Source organism: Procambarus clarkii, chromosome 52 (genome assembly GCF_040958095.1).
Source record: "Procambarus clarkii isolate CNS0578487 chromosome 52, FALCON_Pclarkii_2.0, whole genome shotgun sequence".
NCBI classification, from domain to species: domain Eukaryota; kingdom Metazoa; phylum Arthropoda; class Malacostraca; order Decapoda; family Cambaridae; genus Procambarus; species Procambarus clarkii.
In genome coordinates, this window is record NC_091201.1 from 31,830,762 (window position 1) to 31,853,946 (window position 23,185).

The 23,185-nt window shown below is 41.6% G+C and overlaps 1 protein-coding gene across 2 annotated transcripts; it reads left to right on the plus strand.

Moving 5' to 3' along the window:
- The first annotated feature begins 1,821 nt into the window (after positions 1-1,821).
- Positions 1,822-22,478, plus strand: LOC123763534 (metaxin-1). 2 transcript variants are annotated; one of them, XM_045750671.2, is made up of 9 exons: positions 1,832-1,999; positions 8,979-9,125; positions 9,418-9,521; positions 10,002-10,167; positions 10,679-10,807; positions 17,171-17,267; positions 20,388-20,417; positions 21,532-21,668; positions 21,898-22,164. In XM_045750671.2, the coding sequence occupies exons 1-9, from the start codon at positions 1,925-1,927 to the stop codon at positions 21,979-21,981; spliced, it is 969 nt and encodes a 322-aa protein (XP_045606627.1). In that variant the 5' UTR covers positions 1,832-1,924; the 3' UTR covers positions 21,982-22,164. The 2 variants fall into 2 exon arrangements, with proteins under 2 accessions (XP_045606628.1, XP_045606627.1); XM_045750672.2 differs by lacking the exon at positions 20,388-20,417 and having other exon boundaries at positions 1,822-1,999; positions 21,898-22,478.
- The last annotated feature ends 707 nt before the right edge of the window (positions 22,479-23,185 follow it).

A 23,185-nucleotide genomic window follows, 5' to 3' on the forward strand; every position in this document is an offset into this window, starting at 1 on the left:
CTGTGGAAATTTGTACTGTTGGCTATTCACTTCAAGCTTGCTACACCTCAGCTTCCTCCAACAGGATGAAAAGAGTGTTATCTGTAATTAGGGAAAGGATTTGAGTAGTCATAAGTAGTGCTAATTACTTTGTCATTAAGGTAATGAAAGATTGGAGCGAGTATAAGGTTTACTCGCTACAGACTCAACAAGAGATTCTAGGAGGTCTTCACAATAGAGCAAGGAGAAGCCCCTGTACTAAGAGAGGAGGCGGCAAACCAAGCAACCTTGGATGAGTTTGAGCCCACCAGTGATGAGGTCAAAAGGAATCTGTTGGAACTGAATGTGACAAAGGCTGTTGGGCCTAACAGAATCTCACCGTGGATACTAAAAGAGGGTGCAGAAGCCCTAAGTGTGCCACTCTCGATGATGTATAACAGGTCACTGGAAACAGGAGACCTACCGGAAAGCTGGAAGACAGCTAATGTAGTCCAAATATACAAAAAGGGTGAGAGGCAAGAGGCACTGAGCTACAAGCCAGTTTCCCTAACTTGTATAACATGCAAAGTGATGGAGAAGATTGAAGAAAAGGCTCGTAGAACATCTGGAAGGAAATAGCTTTGTAGCACACCACCAACATGGGTTCAGGGATGGTAAATCGTGCCTCACAGGGTTAATAGAATTCTATGACCAGGCGACAAAAATTAGCAAAGAAAGAGCAAAGTAGGCAGGGAAAGCCTTTGACACAGTACCCCATAAAAGGTTGTTACAAAGGTTGGAGAAACAGGCAGGAGTAAAAGGTAAGGTACTCCGGCAGATAACGGAGTATCTAAACAACAGGAAACAGTGAGTAACTGTGAGAGGAAAGACATCAGAGTACTCTCTCCACATCAACATCCTTTTCCAAGAATTTCACCGCCCCATCCTTCTTCCTCCCACATCCTCTCCAAGCTCTTTGGACATTAAAGCGAAGTGGCGAGATGTCACCAGCGGATTCCCACAGGGCTCTGTACTTGGACCCATCCTGTTTCTGATATATGTAAACGATCTTCCAGAGGGTATAGACTCATTTCTCTCATTGTTTGCTGATGATGCAAAAATTATGAATAGAATCAAGACAGATGATGATAGACAGAGACTACAGGACGACCTGTATACAAACTGGAGGAATGGTCTAGATAATGACTACTAAAGTTTAACTCAGAAAAGTGTAAAGTAATGAAATTAAGCGAAGGGAGCAGGAGGCTGAACCTTGTGAACTTAATCTATACCTGAACCTGAGTGTACATACCTGAGTTTATACCTGAACACAAACTTAGTTATCCAAATGAGCCACAGAGACATTAGAATTTTGTTTCAGTATTAGAGTAGTTAACAGATGGAATGCATTAGGAAGTGATGTGGTGGAGGCAGACTACATACAATTTCAAATGTAGATATGACAGAGCCCAATAGGCTCATGAATCTGTACACCAGTTAATTGACAGTTGAGAGGCGGGACCAAAGAGCCAAAGCTCAACTAGGTGAGTACTATCAACTCCCCCTGAAACTACTGAGATCCTGACCATCATGCCCCTGACAATACGAACCCCCGCCACTACGGCGCTCCTGACACTACCACACCGCAGGTCGCCTGGCGTCGTCTGCCCTCTACCTTACATACAGCTTATGCAAGTCGTATTTTATTTAAGCATTTATAAAACAAAATTCAATTCAAATAAAGAATTACTTAAAACTATCATTATTTTGCAATTTTGTATAGATGTGATATTCAAGAGCACAATTAGCATCTCTTTTAGAGCAAAAATAGGCACTAAATGTGTTATGTAATCTGGGTTTAGTGGAGGTGTTTATGTTCTCAGGGTCGGCCGGGAGGCTCATGGGGAACTCTTGAGTCTGGGGACTCAGAGGGACTCATAGGAAACAAGTGCCTCATAAACCAGCCATGGAGCTGCATGTGTGGTGTGGTGAGGCCAAGTATGGTCTCCCCTCTATGGACCTCAAGAGTCTCCAGATGCTGGTGAGCTTATGTTATTCATTATTAACCTAATTCTTAAAACCGTATATCGTTGTATCATTAAATTAATTATTATTATTAGCTTAGTAATACCCGAATTTACCTGACGGCCACCATCTCATTAGTGGCCTCGATGATGACAGGAAGCCGGCGGCTTGCCAAAGGTCCTTCCATTTGTCCTGATAATTTTAACCAGCTGGATCTTGAATTGCTGCAGTTTTGGCATTTACGGCTTCATTGGGTAGGCAATTCCATTTGTTTATAACCCTGTGGGTGAAAAAGCATCTGTGTTTTCTGTCCTACATTATGGCTTGTTGAGCTTAAAACTGGTGCACATTGTTCGTGTTACATCTTGATCATTTAAAGAAGATGTCTGGACATGGCCAGCTATGACAGAGCTGATCTCATCAAAACTACTAAAATGCTGTATTGAATAATTTGAAAGATATAATTAATATACTGTATTAGAATATTAATTATAATATCTTCCAAATTGTTAAATTGGTTAAAGTTTTGATGAGATTAGCCCTGTCATGTTTGGTTTGCAGTGTTGTTAGCCCTGTGGCCTTCAACCGTTCCTGGTATGAGAGTCAAATTGGTTCTGGAATGATTTTTGTCACCTGATGTTAAACTTTCTCCAAAGCAGATATGTCGTGAAGATGAGGTCTCCCTGCTTGGATACATTAGTCCAAATGGGGACACACCAGAGATTTAGAGAGTCAAAGACTATACCACACACCAGAAGATGAGGAGACAATGACGTTTCAACCCATCCTCGACCATTATCAAGTCGATTATGGTTGATAATCAACTTGAATTATCGTCCAGGACGGACTGAAACATCTTAGTCTCCTCATCTTCTGGTGTGTGGTTTAGTCTTCATATCTTCAGTCACGTTATTAGTGACACATCATCTGCATTTATAGAGTTGTAAAATTACCTCTTTTCCTTGAAGCCAAAGGTTTATTTGACTATTCCTAAGGTTTGGTTGACTTTTTACTGCAGCTTCCACTTGTGCAACTTTCCGTGAATCATGGATTCAGATTCCACTATCCATTTTCTTCATCAGTGTTGTTATGGTAATGTTGTTGTTCTGGTAGTTGATGTTCATTGTTATATCCCATATGCAAGGTCTTTCATATTTCAATATTAAAAAGCCAGTCTTCTGGACTTTACAAATATAAATTACAGCTATAGTTATATTTGTGGAGTTGATGTTGATCTCTCTCTAATGATTTTTACTTGAATTATTGAAAGACATTTACAAATACAGTATACAATATTTAGGTGATAATGATGAAAGGCATAGACTATTTAGTATTTAACCCTTGCACTGCTCACCTATTTTCGGCAAAAACGTCTTGGTGCCATTGTCAAGGACATATTTTTGTTATTTTTACAAATGTTCAGGTAAATTTAATGTCAAAATGTTTCCAAAGTCAACTATTTCCATTTCAAAACACAAATAGTAATGAAAACATTAAAAAACATTAAAATATAGCCAAATTAAAAAACAAAAAGCACAACTCTCCGAGCGCCTAAAGGCGCTTTGCGCAGTGCAGTGGTTAAAATTTACAATAACTGCAAAACACAATTGCTTTATTTTGGATGGGGAAATGTAAGTTAGATTTGTTACATGTTAGTTTGGTATGTCTTAGTTTCTCTTTTAAACTGATTGAGAGAAGTACAGGTTTTTATAACATTTGGGAGGTCATTCCATATTATTGGACCCTTAATTTCCATAACAGTTTCTGCTTTGGTTGAGTCTAGTAATACCAGATAGATAATTGTTCTTCATGCAGTGTCCATGGGTTGTTACAACCCTCAGCAAAGCATATGAGGTGCGGATTAGAATTGCAGGTCAGGGTTTTATAAATGTAAAGTACACTTGAGGGTGTGTGCAGTTATTATTTTTAAGATACCATATTCAGAGATTGCAGAAATTGTGCAGTGATGTCTGGGATTGGAGTTTATTATTGTTCTGATTGCTGATTTATGTTAGTTTGAGTAAGATTGTATTAAATTAAGTAAGGTTTGGTGGGGTTTAAAATCTGTTGGAAAAATATCTTATGTACTTAGTGACAAAGGGATAACATGGAGTGTTATCTACTTTGGTCAAATCAGTTCGTCTTAAATTTTAGTAATGGGAAATAACCAGTGATTATATATACAGATATTTTATTGCAATGTGTTTCAAATTTTCAATACTTAATGAAGGCATTGAGATCTCGCCAACACATGAAATTTCAACCTAACTCTGCATTATGCTACACTCACCTGAGGTCTATAGAAGAATAGGGAAATCTGATTTTGCATTTTGGTTTTACAAGGTAGCAATCTCCATTAAAATATTAAAAATATACCCAACTCAATTAATGATTAATCAATCAGTTAAGCCATGGGACAACTGGGATATATCAGTTGATTTTGTAAATGTGCCCAAGAAAGATAGTGTACACTCTACATTATTAAAACAGTTAACAGAGAACATATACGGCACACATATTATAGATATATGCAAGAGTTGTTACATTCTTGTACAGCCACTAGTATGCGTAGCGTTTTGGGCAGGTCCCTGGAATACGACCCCCGCCTCGAAGAATCGTTACAACTAAGTACACATTTTACTGTTGAGTTAAACAGAGGCTACAGTTAAGGATTTGCGCCCAGTAAATCCTCCCCGGCCAGGATACGAACCCATGACAAAGCACTCGCGGAACGCCAGGCGAGTGTCTTACCACTGCACCACGGAGACTGCCAGCTGCCAGAGACATAGACGCGATAAAGCACCTAAATTATTGGGATCGTCTCAAAACTCTCCAAATGTACTCACTAGAAAGGAGTTGCGAGAGATACCAAATACTATACATGTGGAAAATACTGGAAGGCCAGGTCCCTAATCTACACAGTAAAATAACAACGTACTGGAGTGAACGATATGGAAGAAAATGCAGAATAGAACCAGTGAAGAGCAGAGGTGCCATAGGCACAATCAGAGAACACTGTATAAACATCCGAGGTCCGCGGCTGTTCAACGTCCTCCCAGCGAGCATCAGAAATATTGCCAGAACAACCGTGGAGATCTTCAAGAGAAAACTAGACTGTTTTCTAAAAGACGTTCCGGACCAACCAGGTTGTGGTAGGTATGTGGGCCTGCGGGCCGCTCCAAGCGACAGCCTGGTGGACCAAACTCTCACAAGTCAAGACTGGCCTCGGGCCAGGCTTGGGGAGTAGAAGAACTCTCAGAACCCCATCAACCAGGTATCAACTAGGTAACACTGTGCAACATCACTGAGAGTACTCAGGTTATGGGTAACGAACTGTATCAGTGCAATACCGACAGTTCTGTAGAAGAAGGTGGAAGATGTACTGGTTGTGCATGTAATATATTTAACCAATAAATTGTCATTCACACTTACGTGGAAATAAACATTCCAATCACCTAGGCTCCAGGAGACTCGAACCGAATCTCGGTTCTCAGTCGATAGAGCTTCGGCCTCGCACATGTGAGGTCCATGGTTCAAGTCTCCTAGAGCCCTGGTGAATGGAATATTTAAACAATCTTTTCTCATACAGCAGTGAAGCGTGTCAAAGATTGGGCAAGTACGACTCAAACTGAACTTGCAAGCACATACCTTGCCACTGAATTTTTAAAAGACAAATACAGTGGACTTATATACTGTGACTTTTCTAGGGTGTGAGTTTTCAGTCGCATATAATCCTGGGGACCATTCAGGCTTGTTTGCATACTGTGACTTGCAGAATGCAATCCTGGCATTGAACGCACATAGTAGTAACTCCCAGAAAATAGTCAGTGATATTTGAATGAATGTTTTAGCTGATAAAGAAAACATTTGAAATTAAATTTCTTTCGATACCATCACATGTTGGCATCTTAAAGCATGACACTGTTGACATGCTTGCAAAGTCAGCCTCTAGAAAACCAGTAGTAGGAATTGATATGGGTATTTCATTAGGAGTGACAAAGAGAATACTTATACAAATATCTAATGAAAATTTACTGACCTAACAAATTCACAAAGACCTGAAACCTGAAGCATTGAACATTATGATAAATATCGTAAGGAGACATTTATATATGGAACTAATAGAGGAAGAACTTGGCAATGTGATGTTATAGTAGCCAGACTACGCCTGGAATATAGACATATCTGGCAGCTCTCTCAAAAACCCAAATGTCGAATACACCATGTGTCAACTTTGTAAAAAGAGAAAACATGCACTCCCTTGAACATTATATTGTAGAATGTCCCATATTGACTGACTTTTGCCCTCCTGGGCTGAGGTATACTGAACCTTGTAAATACTATATAAATACTGAAACACTTAGTGATATATTGGACTTGTACCCAAGATTGACTATATAATGCATTAGTTATACAATGTGATGTGACTATAACCTGAGCTTGTAAAAGTATCCTAATCACCTTCAGTGGTTAAGTGCTTAATAATGTTTTTATATAGCAGCTCTATATATTTTTATATAGAGGGAGCCGGTCGGCCGAGCGGACAGCACGCTGGATTTGTGATCCTGTGATCCCGGGGTCGATCCCGGGCGCCGGCGAGAAACAATGGGCAAAGTTTCTTTCACCCTATGCCCCTGTTACCTAGCAGTAAAATAGGTACCTGGGTGTTAGTCAGCTGTCACGGGCTGCTTCCTGGGGGTGGAGGCCTGGTCGAGGACCGGGCAGCGGGGACACTAAAAAAAAAAAAGCCCCGAAATCATCTCAAGATAACCTCAAGATATTTCCTAATGTTTCTATAGCAGTTATCTTACCCTATCAAAATAGGAGAGACATAAATGTATGTGTATATGTATGTACTGTATGTATCTATGTGTATACAGGATATGTGGAAGCTAGTCAGAATTGCATTTCACCTTTGTAAGTGCACATTAGTGACACTAAAAAGACACCTCGAACACTGTTTATGTAGGACAGACATAAATGTATTTATGTTTGTAGGTTAGATTAGCATTCTAAAAGCACTACAATCACTTTCTGTTGTTGATTGTTCAATAAATCACTGAACGGTATGAACAAATCCACAAGGGCCGCGACGAGGGTTCGAACCTATACGTATTGTGGATTTTGGTGATTTGTTCATTTGATGTATCACGCTCAAACCCTCATGGAGGATAGCTCATGGAGGATAGAAGCAAATGTATATATGCTGGTTAACATTGTAAATGTGTGTGGCTATGACTGTGGTAGAAAATAATAATAAACAAACCAAAAAAAATACTTAATAGGATTGACAAACAATATTTCTGTATACATGCTAACTGAATAGTTTTAGTGCCTCAAATTGGTAACTACTGCTTCCTTAGTTCCCACCTGGCATATGCTGTAAATTACATAGTTTATACACTGTGACGGTAACGTTGATGGTAAAGCAGTCTGTAATGCCAGTCACAAAATATTTAAAAACAAAAAATAAAATAAAAAATAAACTGCAAAAGGTGTCTTCACAGTGTGGTTAACTGTAGGAGAAAACATACAGAACAAAAATTTAAAAATACTTTACTTTAATATAAATTACTTTAAACAAATTACAAAATATATAATATCCAGGCTTGGCATTAGTACAAAGTGTGCAAAACAAACAAGATGAATAATCAAATTTACGTTACGTTAAGATGCAAAATAATATATGGTGCAGAATACCATGAGCCAGTCTGACTAAATCTGTTACCCCACCGAGATGTGTCAACAGGTCCACTCAGATGAGCACACAGGAGTAGTCTGAAACTTGGAGAGCTTGGTAGCCCTATATATACAGAATATTGGCCGGCCAGAGGGCGTTGATAGTCTCCTTTAACTAGGAACCGGCTGCTTTAACTGCTTGTTTGGAAGGGCGTGGCCTCACAGCGACCCAGGTGTGAGGTGGGGTGACGGGCCCTGGTAGAGGAGGGAGACTGGTGCTATTGTCTAGCCGTCTGGAAGTAGTTGTTCTTGGCTGCAGTTCTTGATTATGTAGACGTGAATGAGTAGAATAGGCGATAAGGGAGTAGGCTGAATCTCTTACTATAATAATAATAATAATAATAATAATAATAATAATTTTTATTTAGGTAAAGGTACATACATAAAGAGATTTTACAAAGTTTGTTGGCTTTATAGATAGAGCTAGTACATACAATGCCTAAAGCCACTAATTACGCAAAGCGTTTCAGGCAGGAAAAAACACTAATGACTAAAGCTTAAAACTAATGGGTAAAAAGAAAAAAATGCGTTGAGTACAAATAAAAATAGAGGTAAAAGAGGGGGGAACATTGTTGAAAAAGCAGCACAAATACAATTACAAATTATTACAGAAAATTACATTCAAACAGCGTTGATTTGAAAAACAAAAAAAAACAAAAAACATACATGGGTTGACAATAGAGGGGTAAGGTAGGTTACAGGGAATTTATTAGGTATAGCTTCGTTTTTAACTTAAACTGGTTGAGAGAGGTACAGTCTTTAACATGGTTGGGAAGGTCATTCCACATTCTGGGCCCCTTGATTTGTAGAGCATTTCTGGTTTGATTAAGTCGTACTCTAGGAATATCAAAACTATTTATTTCTGGTGTGGTGCTCATGGGTTCTGTTACAACCTTCTATGAAGCTTTTGAGATCAGGATTGGCATTATAGTTTAGTGTTTTATATATGTATAATACACATGAGAGAATGTGCAGTGACTTAATGTCTAACATATTCAGAGATTTGAGTAGGGGTACCGAGTGATGTCTGGGGCCAGAATTGGATATTGTCCTAATAGCAGCTTTGTGTTGAGTAATTAGAGGACGTAAGTGATTTTGGGTAGTAGACCCCAAGCACAAATACCATAGTTGAGATATGGATAGATAAGAGATTTTTACTAGAGATTTTACCGTGACAACACATACATAGCTAGTACAGTATTTTATGAGTGTTGCCCATGCATTGCTGTAATTTCTAATGTGGTCAACTTTTTCAGGCTTATGTCAAATTCTCTGGAGCTCCAGTAAATATTGTTAAATCAAGTAACCCATTTAAGTCACCAACTGGTCAACTGCCAGTTTTCAAATGTTCTGAGGGGGCTTTCTCCGAATTTTCTCAAGTTACTACATTCCTTCGAAAACAGGTAAATTAAATTTAATGAGACATACTGTACACATGTATTTAGAACAATATAGATGTAACTACAGTATTTTGTACACTACTTTTTTTATTTTCATGTGATATTGTCATACAAATTTCAGGTTAAAATTAGTGTTTAATTCATAAATGCTGTGTAAGTATGGGAAAATATAATTCCTCATACTCTGACATAGGTTTCCATTGGCAGCGTATCAAGCAAACTTCACTCCATTTAATTTTTTGTATTTCTGTATAATGCAGTTTGGTCCACATGGCTTAACCTGTATGTATTTTAGAATTTCAGTTGTGATTACGAACTGTCGCCCAAGCAGTGCTCAGAGGTGGTGGCATATGAACATTTATTAGTGGAAAGACTATACCCAGCACTCATGTATCTATGGTAGGTTATATAATTTTCTTATCAATAATAAATAATTAACAAATAATTAACTTATATTTATTAATATACACACACTAATATATATATATATATATATATATATATATATATATATATATATATATATATATATATATATATATATATTACATAATAATTTAGTCATTAGGCTAATTTGGATAACTCAAAATCATATCTTCACTTTTGTTTAGAATTTTTTTTAAGAGCTTAGAGGTTTATAGAATGAGTTTTGGTGTGGTGCCAAATCACTATGATCCGACCTCGTGATTCTTCGTTATCACCTTGTATTATGCATTACTTGAAAACACCTTCAAAGTGTCCTTGGAATTTAATTTTGTTAAATGCAGTAGGTTTTATAGATAAAAAGAAAAAGATGAGTCTAGCGGAAAGGATTGGAAGGAAGAAGCAAAAGCAACTCTTGTCTGTTTGTAAAAAATTTGGATATAACCTTTGTTTCAGGTGGGTTGAACCTAAGAGCTACTATGATGTCATCCACAAGTGGTACTACAGCAGTATTCCATTCCCATACAAATTTTGGTATCCCAGGAGGTATCACAAGGGATATTGTGAACTAATTGGTAGCATATTTGATGATCCTGATGATTCTCAGCTCATTGAAACCGAGGTATGACACTAGGTTGTTGTTGTTGTTTTTAGATTCAGCTTCTCTGAACACAGGTTCCAAGTAGCATGGGCTATGGTGAGCCCGTAGTGGACTTACCTGGCACAGGAGCGGGGTTGTAACTGACACTGAGCAGTGTGCTCAGTATTGCTGTGCAGTGTGTACAGCAATTAGTAAATTACACAATTATTCTCGTCATTGCAAGGTTTAGGATAAAAACCCACACTTGTGTATTTGTGAAATTTATGTAAAGAATTTACATAAATTATTATACACAAATACATGTGTGGGTTTTTATCCTACGTTATTATGTCTGTGAGAAGACATTACCATTACTTATTGCAAGGTTTAGTAAGAACAAAATATCTTATGTGTTTATGCAGCACAGTATTTAAATTTGCAATATTAATATATGCCTAATGTGCATTTATATTTGCCTCCACGTAGCAGAAGTAACTGTAGCACATTTCTTCATCACTATTAAATTTCCTGGAAACTTTATTCTCTATTTCAGTTGCTGAAGCATGCTCAAGAATGCTTAACAATGTTATCTAATCGCCTTGGAGATCGAGAATACTTCTTTGGCCGGTCTCCATCTGCTATTGATGCCCTCATCTTTTCTTATCTTGCTCTGCTCCTAAAGGCAAGTTTACATTTTCATTAGGTTAATACATTTTCTGTGGGGAGCCAGAACTGGAGCTATCAGGCTGTTATGTGTTATATTAGTCTGGGGCATCAGTCAATTGACTTTCAGCCTACCGAAGACCACACGCCAGAACCTGGCCTCCCCTCAAAGACGCACAGGGAGCAATGGCCTATGGAAACCCTCATGTATTTGGAGGCATTCCATGTCTGCCATCGATCGGGGTTGGCACCCAGAAAGGTAGGCATAACAAAACAGACTCCCCCACATGGTAAGAAAATTGCAACGGAAGACTAAACAGAGAGGCAGAACTCCCCCTACTTATAGAGACAACGAAACAATCAAATGCCACACTCTGCCGCCATGCTGCTTGTATGGGCAGCCCTCCGCTCCCTGGGAGGGGAAGGGGAAGCCCCGGACCCTGCGCGCCGGCTACCCAACCATTCCAGTTTATTGGCTTATGTGGTCTGGGGCAGACATTGACTCTGGCCTCAGATTCTGGGCAGTTGTGTACCTTAGTGGTGTGTTCTGGTGTGTGTGTGTGGTGCGGTGGCCAAGAGAACTTGAGAGTACTGAGGCTGCATGCACTTTTTCTTCCCTAGGTGCCCTGTAAGTACTACCATTGGGTTCTAGTGTTCCATTCCATAGAACTTTCAGGAACTGCTTCCGTAGGGGTCTTTGCTGCTTGGCAATTATCCCTACCCTTGGGGCCAACTAGGGTTTTCATGGCCTTTGTTTGGCTTTGGGTAGGAATTGTTATCATTTGCTGGTAGGGACTCAAGGAGGGGGGGTAGAAATAGCCTAAGCTATTCTATCCCTTTGAGATGTACGTGTATTTTATTGTCTCAATAAACATACTTGAATTTGAAGAGGCACAAGGTACTGCATAGCTCGCCTACCCACATGGTGGCCGGTTTCTGTTCTTTCTGGGGACGTTGTCCTTTTGCTGGGTTTTTTGTTTGCTTTGTTTCCTTGCCTGGAGGGGGTCTGCCTGGTTTGGTTATTGGTCCATTTCTATTGTTTTGGTGGATCTTTTCTAGGCCCCTCGTGATTGTACATGTCACAGGGGTTCAGGCTTAGCAGTTTCCCTTGTTAATTTGGGCCTAGCAGGTTTTGCAGTACAATACCTTGCCTGAGCTTCCCGTAGCAGTAAGCATGTGGGCCCTGGAAATTCCTATTGGGGCTCATGGATGCATCTTCTGAGTTTCACCTCACCTCGTGCAAGTTTGAGGATTGCTGTGTGCCCTTGTCTCAGGGTGACAGTTACCATTTTTGCCTCCTTCATGCTAACTGTTTGGTCAACGACACCTTTGACCTGGAGTTTTGCGAGTCGTGTTTTCTGATTGTTCTCCAATTTACCCATTCTGATGATATTGATGTTTGGGTACAGGCAACATCTGCGTTACATGTTAGGGTTAGGTTGCTGCAATGCACTAGGTTGATTGCCCACCCAGATGCCCCAAGGCTGCCCGATTTTGGTTATAGGGTCCCGGACTTGGGGACATTAGTCGCTTCAACTTTGATTCCGTCCGCGCTCCCTGGTCCTTGCACTGTTGTTCATTATCCCCCCCCCCCCTCCCTGTTCCCAAACGTCGGAGGATTTCGGAGGCTGCGCCATTCGAGTTGGGAACAGAGGCATTCGAGCCGGTTCCTCCTGCCGTGGCTTCTGGGTCCCACCAGTAGGACCCCCTTTTTTCTGCCTTTTCTTCAGGGGTAGAGGGTGTGGAGGACTGCTCTGCCCCGAGGCTGGGGAGGAGTTGACTTGGGGGCTTTTGCTCCCTTTGACCTTGCTTGGGTTTTGGTGCCCTCTTTGAAGGACTTGTTGTTGCAGGGGGGGTTCTTAACCCTTCTTCCCTGAACGAGTATGATTTGGGGTCGGCTCCTCCCCGGGTTCAGTTCCAGGTTCCCTTGGGTTCCTCGGCTCCTCTTTTCCTGAGGTTTTCTGCCTCTTGTATTTCACCTAGGGAAGTTCGGGAAGCAATTGCTGCATACCTCCTGCGAGACCCGGATTCTGCCTCTGATGGATCCATCCTCGTTTGAGTTCAGTTCTTCCCCATATTGGGTGAGTTTGGAGGTTCCGGAGTCTTCCTGACTGGCAGACTGCTCTTTCTTTTCATTGGGGGCGTGGCATGGGTTCTGTCAGAACTGCACGCTTAAATGGCGAGAAACTTCTACCGTTCTGCAGGTCTACAGGGGGGCGAGTTTGAGCACCTTAATGCGTGCTTGTTTGCCCCTGTGCTTTCTCGGGATGTTGACCTTGTGCAGCTGCATGTGCAGGTTTCCACCCTGTCGGCATATTTGGTTGCCGAGGATTTGTACGCCCATGGGCATTTGGCTTCGATCTTGCTCTTCTTTTCCCTTTTCGAGCTGTCCTCGAACTGGCTTGAGGAGGATGTGGAGGTGTTGAGTGCCGGGCCTTCGTCTGGTGCGCTGACTTCGGCAGCTAAGGCATTGGCCGGGCTGTTGAAGCTAATTGTGCCAATTCTCAAGGAGGCATGGTATGTGCTCTTTGCTTCTCACCTTGCCTTTTCCCGGGCAGGCTGTTCTCGCTCTCTTTGGAATCCACCTGGACCCTGGCTCTTAAGTTTTTGTTGCAGTTTTGTCTGTTGCTGTTTGCAGAGACGGACATGAGTCATGCAGTTTCTGAAGACGGCTTCGTCTAGTTTCGCGTTTCGCCATGTTAACGGGGCAATGGGGGGAGCCTCGTGCTGTTTGCTCACGCTTGGTCCCATGATTTGTGGGTGTTTCGGGTTGTTTCCTCTGGCCTGTGGTGGTATTGGCCGGCTTTTCCTCCTACGGGGGTTCGGGGTTCACGGGGCAGGCTTCTTCCCCTGTGCTCCATCGGGTCATCTTGGAGTGAGTGTGCTTGGGCGTGGTTGAAATGACCCCATCCCTCCCTGAAATGACCCCAGTAGGGAGCCAGTCGGCCGGGCGGACAGCACACTGAACTTGTGATCCTGTGGTCTTGGGTTCGATCCCGGGCGCCGGCGAGAAACAATGGGCAGAGTTTCTTTCACTCTATGCCCCTGTTACCTAGCAGTAAAATAGGTACCTGGGTGTTAGTCAGCTGTCACGGGCTGCTTCCTGGGGGTGGAGGCCTGGTCGAGGACCGGGCCGCGGGGACTCTAAAGCCCCGAAATCATCTCAAGATAACCTCAAGATAACCTCCGGTGGGCTGTCTCGGTTCATTCCCCTGACCACGGAATGGACGATCGACACCTCCTTCAGTTGGCTCTGCCCGACATGCAGGCTCCCGGAGGTGGACCGCTTTGTATCGGCGTGGTTGAGGCATCTACCGATATATGTGGTGCCCTGCCCCGATTGCAACCTTTGCAGTGGATGCCTTTTGGCAGGACTGGTCAAGGTGGGGTTACCTGTGTCTCCCCCCCCCCCCTCCCCTGGATCCAGCTGTTGCTTCGGGTCCTGGCTCATTTGGAGACTTACCAGGGGAGAGTAGTCCTGTTGGCCCCTTGGTGGCTGGCCCAGCCTTGATTTCAGGCACTGTTTGCTCTGTGTCAGAATCCGAGATGTTTTCTGTGGCTCTGCCTCTTTCAGCAGTTCGGACTGGCCCAGTACGTGGCTGGTTCAGAGTACTGCTCTGCTCTTCGCGTCTGGTCTTTTTGACATGGGTATATCACCACTTGAATGGTGATCAGGTGACTGTTGGTGTCCCACCTGCCAGCTTTGTCTCAGTGGCAGTATGAAGTTTCCCGGCGTTCTTTTCTCCATTTCCTTTCTCTTTGTAGGTTGTCTCTATTTCTGATTGGGTTATCTTGTCCTTTCTTTCTTGGCTTTTTCAAGACCGTCATTTGATGCCTAATACTGTCGCCTCGTATCGTGTGGCATTGGTGGAGGTGCTTCAGCTTGCGTTTGGGATTGATGTCACTTCTGCCACGTTTCGTAATCTCTCTCGTGCTTTGTTTCACCTCCAGCCTGCTCATGCGCCGCCTGAGCCGTCCTGGTCCTTGGACAGGGTGCTCTCTTTTCTCTCTCCTCCTCAGTTTTTGGTGGCCCCTTTGGTTCAAGATTGTTTTTCCAAGGATCTTTTTCTGTTGGCATTGACCTTTGGGGGTCGGGTGGAGGAGCTTCATGATCTCCTCTGGCGCAGGGGTTTCTGTTCCTTCAGTCCTGGTGGTCGGTTTGTTCAGTTGCAACAGCCGTCTCCTTCTTTTCTGACAAAGATTGACGGCGGCTTTTTTGAGATGATTTTGAGGCTTAGCATCCCTGCGGCGCAGTCCTCGACTAGGCCTCCTTTTTTTGTTACACAATCCCAGGAAGTGGCCCGTAGCAGCTGTCTAACTCCCAGGTACCTATTTACTGCTAAGTAACAGGAGCATCAGGGTGAAAGAAACTCTGCACATTTGTTTCCGCCTCCACCAGGGATTGAACCCAGAACCTCAGGACTATGAATCCGAAGCACTGTCCACCCAGCTGTCAGGCTCCCTTCCGGAGGGGGCCTTGGGTCATTGATGGTTAGGCTGGAGGTGCATCATGTGTAGTGTCCAGTTGTGGCTTTTCGCCATTATTGCACACCTCGGCCTCAGTGGCTGGGGACGCTCTTTGGGTTGTCCCGGTATCTCTTGTTTCCTGTTCCAGGGCTTCGGGTCTCTTAGGTCGTCTGCAGGGTTATCAAGTCTAGCCAGCCTGTGGTCTACCCTCGCGCCCATGATGTTTGTCAGTTCACAGCTTCGGCTGCTGCGTTTTTCAATATGTCTTGGGCGGATATTCGGGCATACGAGTTTTGGAAATCAAACAGGGTTCTGGGTGCCTGATATCTTGTAAATGCGCCGGGCCCTCAGTGGTCTTGCGTCATCTTGGGTCGGCGGTTACAGCCAGTTGTCTCATCTTCGGTATAAGTTGTACTGTACAGCTGCCTCCTGGGTAAGTCCCTCTATTATTTCTCTTTGGGTAGCTAGCTCTAGGGAGCCGACAGGGCTCCCCCACTGAAAACCAGTGTTGAATGTAGCGAAATACCATTTTCTGGGAAAAGCCCCAGAGGCTCCCTGGCACCCCTCCCACCCTCCCTCCCCCGACCAGCAGGGTTTTGTTCCATTTTTCCGCCTCCAAACTGACGATCCAGCTGCCGACTCGGTGGGCTAGGACCCCTCTTCCCTGCCTGGGGGAGGGAGGGTCACGAACTAGCGTCGCACTGTGTGATGACGTGTTGCTTGATAGCTTGTTTTTCTTTGGGGGAGTTTCTTGCCTCTGTTCGGTCTTAGGTTGCAATTTTCCACCAGGAGGGGTCTGTTTTGAAGTGCCTACCTTTCTGGGTGCTTAACTCCGGTCGATGGCAGACATGAATACTCTTATACATGAGTTTCATAGGCCATTGCTCCCTTCGCCTCTCTGAGGGGACCATGTTCTGGCTAGTGGTCCCCGGTAGTCATGACAACTCCATAAGACTGAAGCCCAGTACTAATACTAGCTAATACAGTATCAGTCCAATAGCTCCAGGGAGCCTTCGGGGCTCTATCCAGAAAACGGTGTTTCATTACATTTAACGCTGGTTTTATGTTCAGAAACCAAAAAAGCAGAAAAACAATGGAATTCTTCAAAATTCTTCACAAAGAATTCAAGCGCAGTCGTCACTAGGCAGGAGACTGGTAAACTGAGGTGCGCCTCGCCCGCACCCAGCAGCACTGCGTGCTCGTCGACTCGTACATGTATCAACAAATTTGAAAACTGAGGCACACTTTGAATACCACGTTAAATTTTACAAAGAAATTCAGCTCATATGCCAAAAAAATTGTAAAGAGGGGTATTCGGCAACCAAGGTTCCACCATATTTGACTGCCTCCTGTCATAACTTATTGGAATGTCTGCAGACTTTTACCTTGGTTCCCTCTCTGTTGCTTTGTTAAGTGTTACAATTAGTCAACCTATTATTTTCTCCAAGCCAATTTATGTTAGCTCAATGAAGGGAATATTGGCTCTCCAATAGTGTTTGCCAGAAGGTATTTGCCTATGATTCCCTGCCTTGTGATCTATTTACATTAAGATCTAATTAGGAAGTGTGGTGCTGAATGTCTCGTTTCTTGACCCCTCTCTTTTGACCGAGCATTCGTCACCCTGCTTCCTTTTTAGCACAGCTTTGCATCACAGAGTGGAAACCTTCCCTTTTTTTCATGTTTAGTTAGCTTTTTATTTTCTTCCCAGGCCCAGCATACATTTCCTAGGTCTACCTTAGTGGGCAACTGATTGCTTATAGAATAGCTTTGAATGTGAAAATTGTGCATGAGTTTTAGAGTACTGTATTGTATATGTGGGATAAAATGTAAAAATAAATATATTATCCTAATTATCATTGAAAATAGCTTAAAATTATTTTAATATCTGATTTCTAACCTGATGTATGTTTCATAGGTGGACCTAAAGGTGCCTGTGCTGCAGAACCACGTCAAGGCTTGTCCGAATCTATCGCGCTATGTGTCCAAGGCTATTCAGCGATTCTTCCCATCAGGTAATATGCCCCAAACGATTTGCACTGTCTTTTGTATGTGGGGGTGGGGGGGAGGGACATGATTTTGTGTGTTTGCATACATGTATGCCATACATTTAACCCTTTAACTGTGCAACGCGCCTGCAGGCCCAGGCTTCGGGTGTGCAACGCGCCTCCAGGTGTTTTTATTTTTCACGTTCCATTCAAAACTCCCGCGGATACATGGGGTTCACATCAGCTTCCTCAGGGCTCTTGTAAACAGACGCCATCTTTAAAAAAAATCATAGTCCACATTGCCGGGTGTCAAGAGCCTCAGTAGTGAGTGAGCAACCAAGGCTGGCGCTCGCAGCATGAGCGCACAGCTCTGCTGTTCAGCGTGTGACCACAGCATCGCCTAATAATGTCAAAATATATATATATACAGTAACCTGTATTATTTAGCCGTGATAGTATTATAGAAGAGCCTGAGTGGAATAATGACTGGGTACAATGTTCAAATATCAGTGATTCAATACTGTTCACGATGTTCACAGCACTAGCCACAGCACCACAGCATTATTTCGTCCATCTAGGAATCTTCAAATGACTTCTTAGGTTCCTTTTCAAAATAAACTTGTGGTCAATTATTCATTTACAGAAATTAGTGACCAGGATTGGCCCATACGAGGCAGCTGCTCTTAGCCCATAGGAGGCAGCTGCTATTGGCCCATAGGAGGCAGCTGTTATTGGCCCATAGGAGGCAGCTGCTATTGGCCCATACGAGGCAGCTGCTATTGGCCCATAGGAGGCAGCTGCTATTGGCCCATAGAAGGCAGCTGCTATTGGCCCATACGAGGCAGCTGCTATTGGCCCATACGAGGCAGCTGCTATTGGCCCATACGAGCTATTTTGGTGAGAGATGTGACGTCGTAATTGTAGCGTCGTCTGCTGTGTGATTTCTCATGCAGTGTATGATGGCCACTGTACTGTTTGGACACAATACCGGCTTACTTGCATAGTTCTAGTAAATAAAACATGTAGATAAATATATATAACATGTCTAAATAGTGTAATAAAAATAATGACAGTACGGTGGGTGGAGCAATGTTGGCGAGTAAGATGTTGGAGTGAGGGAGGGCCTGTGTGGGTGTGGCTGCTTACACTCGCGATGTTCTGAATGTGTTGATGGTAAATGTATATAGTGTGTACATATGTTGTAAATATACATAAATGAACATGAAACATTGGTGTGAATAACTGTATGATGGGAGGGGCAATGTTGGCGAAGTGAGGGAGGGCTGGCTGGGTGTGGCTGCTCACGCTCACGGTGTTCTGAATGTGTTGATGGTGAATGTATATAGTGTGTGACAGTGTATAGTCTGTAAATAGATTGTATATATACATAAATTAGCATGATACATGGTAAATATGTGCAAGATATGTGTACACAAGTGTCATGCACGTAACAGTGTCCTTGAACAATACGGATGTTTTACTGCCATAATGTAGTGTACATGTTCATTATACCTAGGATTAGCATGTAAAAACAAATAAAATGTATTTGGAACTGTGCGCAAAAAATGAACAAAAATATAGTCGCGGCAACTCGCGCGCCCCGCCCCGGGCTCCCCACTGGCCCCGAGTGCATACTGCTCTGGCACATGGGGAATGATGACGTCATGCCCCACCTTTCGGACCCCATAGCAGCCAAAGTAAGTACAATTTCGAACTTCTGTTGCTATACCCATATACAGAGAGGGGTTTTTGACACTTTTAGAAGAAAAAAGAATTTTTTCCCGAGGTTTCATTTCCTGCGCACTGGGGGAATGTCATATTTATAGGCCGCGCAGTTAAAGGGTTAAGGGTCCTGGTAGTACGGTTGGGTTCGTTCTCGACGCACAATCGAGAATTCCGGGTTTGAATCCCGGGCGGGACGGAAATGGTCGGGCACATTTCCTTTCACCTAATGCCTCTGTCCACCTAGCAGTGAGTTGGTACTCAGGAGCTAGTCAGCTTGTTGTGGGATTACATCCTGGGTGGGGTCAGTAATTCGACCTTGGGGGGGAGGGGAGGGGATGGGTTACCTCGATAAAAGCCAAAACATGTATGAATACACTCTGGCTTCCTGACCCCTGACACAATGAATTATTATTATATTATTATGTGCAGACATGAGTATATTTAATGAATGCTGTACAGTATATTCCAAGTTATCCCACTCATTTATGCCCTACAGCAAAATCCATTTTTGAGACCCTGGATAGGATTTCATGCCGTTTAATGTTGGTTGACATTCCACCCTGGCACAGCTAGAAATTATTCAGACTATCCCTGGTGAATTTACCAGCCATAGGGCACTGGTTCTCAACTGGTTGTCCTGGGAAGGGGGGGGGGGCATAGGAGCTCTCTTTAGTGTGTATTTGCTTAAAGATAGTTCTAAAGTATGTGTGTTCCAAGGTTGCTCTAGTAACCTTGGAAAATATACGCACAAGGGCATTATATACAGTATATTCAATGTATGTATATTGTATAGTGTATGTGTATATTGTAAACATACAATATACATTGTATGTACACTATATATAAAATGCTTGAGAAATGAGAGGTCAGAATGCACCCACACATACAGAATAGCTGGTGTGCATGCAGTATGTAGGTCTGGATAACTCGAAAAAAAAAATCGCTTAAACTCTCTTTGTACAACTTATTATACAATTCAAATACAGTAAAACATTTATAAAATAAAATGCATTATTTGGTGTAATATTTGGTACTAAAAGAACAAGAATGGCAAAAATATGAAAAAAGAAAAATTATCTGCTAGAAATTAGGTTACATGATCTGCATTTTGACCATGTATGGACAATCTGGTTGCTAGATCAATATATTATTTAGAATGATCCATTAAAACTAGGCCTGCATTTTGAAGGTTCCACTGTTCTTGTAAGTACATGAAATATCTGGAAAATATATGTACTACATCATTCCATCCCCTCAAGACAGGTGAGATACAGGTAGAATATATGTAGATGTAGAACTTAACAGGTAACCAGTCATTGTTTCATTATAGATGGGATGTGTAGGAATACTGCTTACTGTAACTGGATCAAACACAATGATGCTCATGATAAATATTTGTTACTCTCGTTTTTTTTTATTAAGACTTGCGGGCTGAGGAACATGCCAAGAGAAGTGAGTAACTGTTGTGTTTTGCATGGTGTTTTGTATCTATCACCAATGCTTCTCTTCAAAAGAGAAGTGTTGGGGTAGAACTTCTATACCACAGCCAGAGTCTATGCAGGTAATGTGTGAAACCCTGACTTTGTTTCAGTGGAAGCCTCAGGACCCCTAGAGGATTCTGTTAAATTGTTGCATTACTTTTGAGCATATCGTGGCCTCTTGGTTTAGGGCATGTGCTTGGGGAGTACTCAGTGTGCAGGTTTGAAGCCTCCTCATGGCTCCTACCCATTGTCTCAAATATAAAATAATGTTAAATGACATGTAGAATGTTGGTAAACAGTAAACCTCCATATTACAGGAAATGGGACAGTTTCTCATGTGTAGATCAAGAGTTGATATTAGCCATATTACTGACTACTGGTCTTAAGAATGGTGAGAGAGAAATGTTGGTGGGATAAGGAAGTAATAAGATACTAGTGTGATTGATGTTCTATAAGGGGGGCGTGGCCATGTGAAAAATAAGGTGGCTTTGAATATGACACACTGTAGTTGAAGTTACACTTAGAAAACTGCACACTTTCTAAGAGGTGGAAGGGTTAAAAGATAAACGTAGGGGATTTTAGGATGTTTCTGGAAAGGATGCTGGGGCAAGGACTGCCGAGAAGTGGAGATCATTTTGCATGTCAAGAGTAAGTGTTAGTAGGAATGCTAGTTATATATGATAGCCTAAGTAAATGATTTATATATGATTATCAGGTATTACAATTTTACAATCTTGTATAATGTAATGAATGAGATGACAAACAGATGATTTTTAATATTCCTTAATCTGTTTAGTAAATAAATATGCATCATTTAAATGTTCTTGGAAATTTTTATCCTTTCATGTTTTAGTCAAATGTGTTTATACTGATAAGAAAATAAGTTACCATGTTTGAATAATGGGAAAGAAGTAATTTGGTATACCAACAAATCATAGATATTTAGAAATAAAACATTTTATAAGGGAAGATTATTTATTGTTAATATATTCAAATTGAATAAATATAGGAGCTTTAAGTGTAAATAAGAGCAGATGTAGAATGTTTCATTGAAGAAAAATTAATGCAAAATTGCTTTGTGTCAGAGAGCCAAAGAGGTACAGACAACCGAGACTCTCCGGCAAAGGATGATGTACCACACAAGGGACGAAACTTGCTCCTTTCTGGTTTAGTGGCATTTTCTGCAATGTTTGGGTATGCAATAGCAGCAGGTCTAGTACAGGTTTGTAATTATCACACTTATCTTTTATTGTTTTTATTGAATGTGGTAATTGAAGTTAGTACAGTATGTGCGTTTCAGTTACTGTATAACTATTACTCATAATGATGATGATAAATTAAAAATATTGAGACCTTGAAGGCTTTTTTGAGTCCTGTTTCCTTTGAAGTTCCACACATATATGCATTTATTAATTAAAACATTTCTAATACTGTAAATATCTATTTGCCAGGTTGACATGGGTGATTCACCTGTTGAAGAAGAATATGACTATGACTATGAGGACTATAATGAGGCTGGGTCTAGTGAGAATTAAACTGCAGGTGTGGAGAACCTGACATTGCTATTAGTTAAATCGAGACAAAATTTGGCCTTAGGTGTCTGTACAGCAGCAAGGTTTTTGGCTTTTGTTAACTAATGTATTATGAGTATCAATGTATTTTTTCTATGAGGTTTAATGTTGTGCAATGCAATAATTTCCTTACATGCATGGAAAATATTTTAATATTCATTATCTTTTTATATACAGTATTTTTCAAATTTAGACCATGCAATTTTCATAATTTTATTTCCAATATAAGACAGCTTTACTTGTAGTGAAGAGCACAAAAATAGCCAGAGATCTCATTTGTTTTTATTTTTAATTATTTAGTGTATTAATTTGATTTAGCAAACAGATATAAATCTTGTTTGTGCTTCACAGCTTTTTAGATTGAATGTAATTTTGTATATGGAACATTATTTTTTATTTTGTAATCCCAAAAACTTTGTGAAAGTCATGTAATTTTATTTTAAATATACAGGAGTACCTCAGTTTTCGTAGTTAATCCGTTCCCAGAGACAGTACAAAAACCGAAAAATACGAAAACTGAAACAAATTTTTCTATAAGGAATAATGTAAATTGAGATAATCTGTTCCTCACCCCCAAATATATTAACTAAAAAATACATTTTATACAGAATAATATTCTTAGGTACCTTACCTGTATTGAGGACTCTTGTTGGTGTATGGAAGACAGTGAGGAAGGGGGGAAGGAGAGGTGTTAGTGTTTGAAAGGGGGGTTCCCTTCCATTATAACAGCAGTGATAAAATTTCTGGGGTGCTCTCTCTCTCTCTCTTTCTCTCTCTTACATTTTGCAGGCATACCACTAGGACCTGGTTGTGGCTCACTGCTCTCTTGTCTTACTAAGAATCTGTCTATAGACACTTGTTTTTACCTATGTTTTAACACTTGTATGTAGTAAGACACCACATTCTCACTATCTATCGTCATCCTCGCAACTATTTTCTTACGGTGAACATTACCACTGACTTTCTTGGAACCCAGGGTGTGATATATAATAAGAACTTATATGTTCAGAAACCAAAAAAGCACAAACAATGAAATTCTTCACAGAGAATTCAAGCGCGATCATCACTAGGTGGGTGACACAAGTAAACTGAAGCGCCACGCTTGCGGTGGACTTGTACGTGTATGAACAAACTCCGAGCACTGAGGCAAACAACGAGTACCGAATCG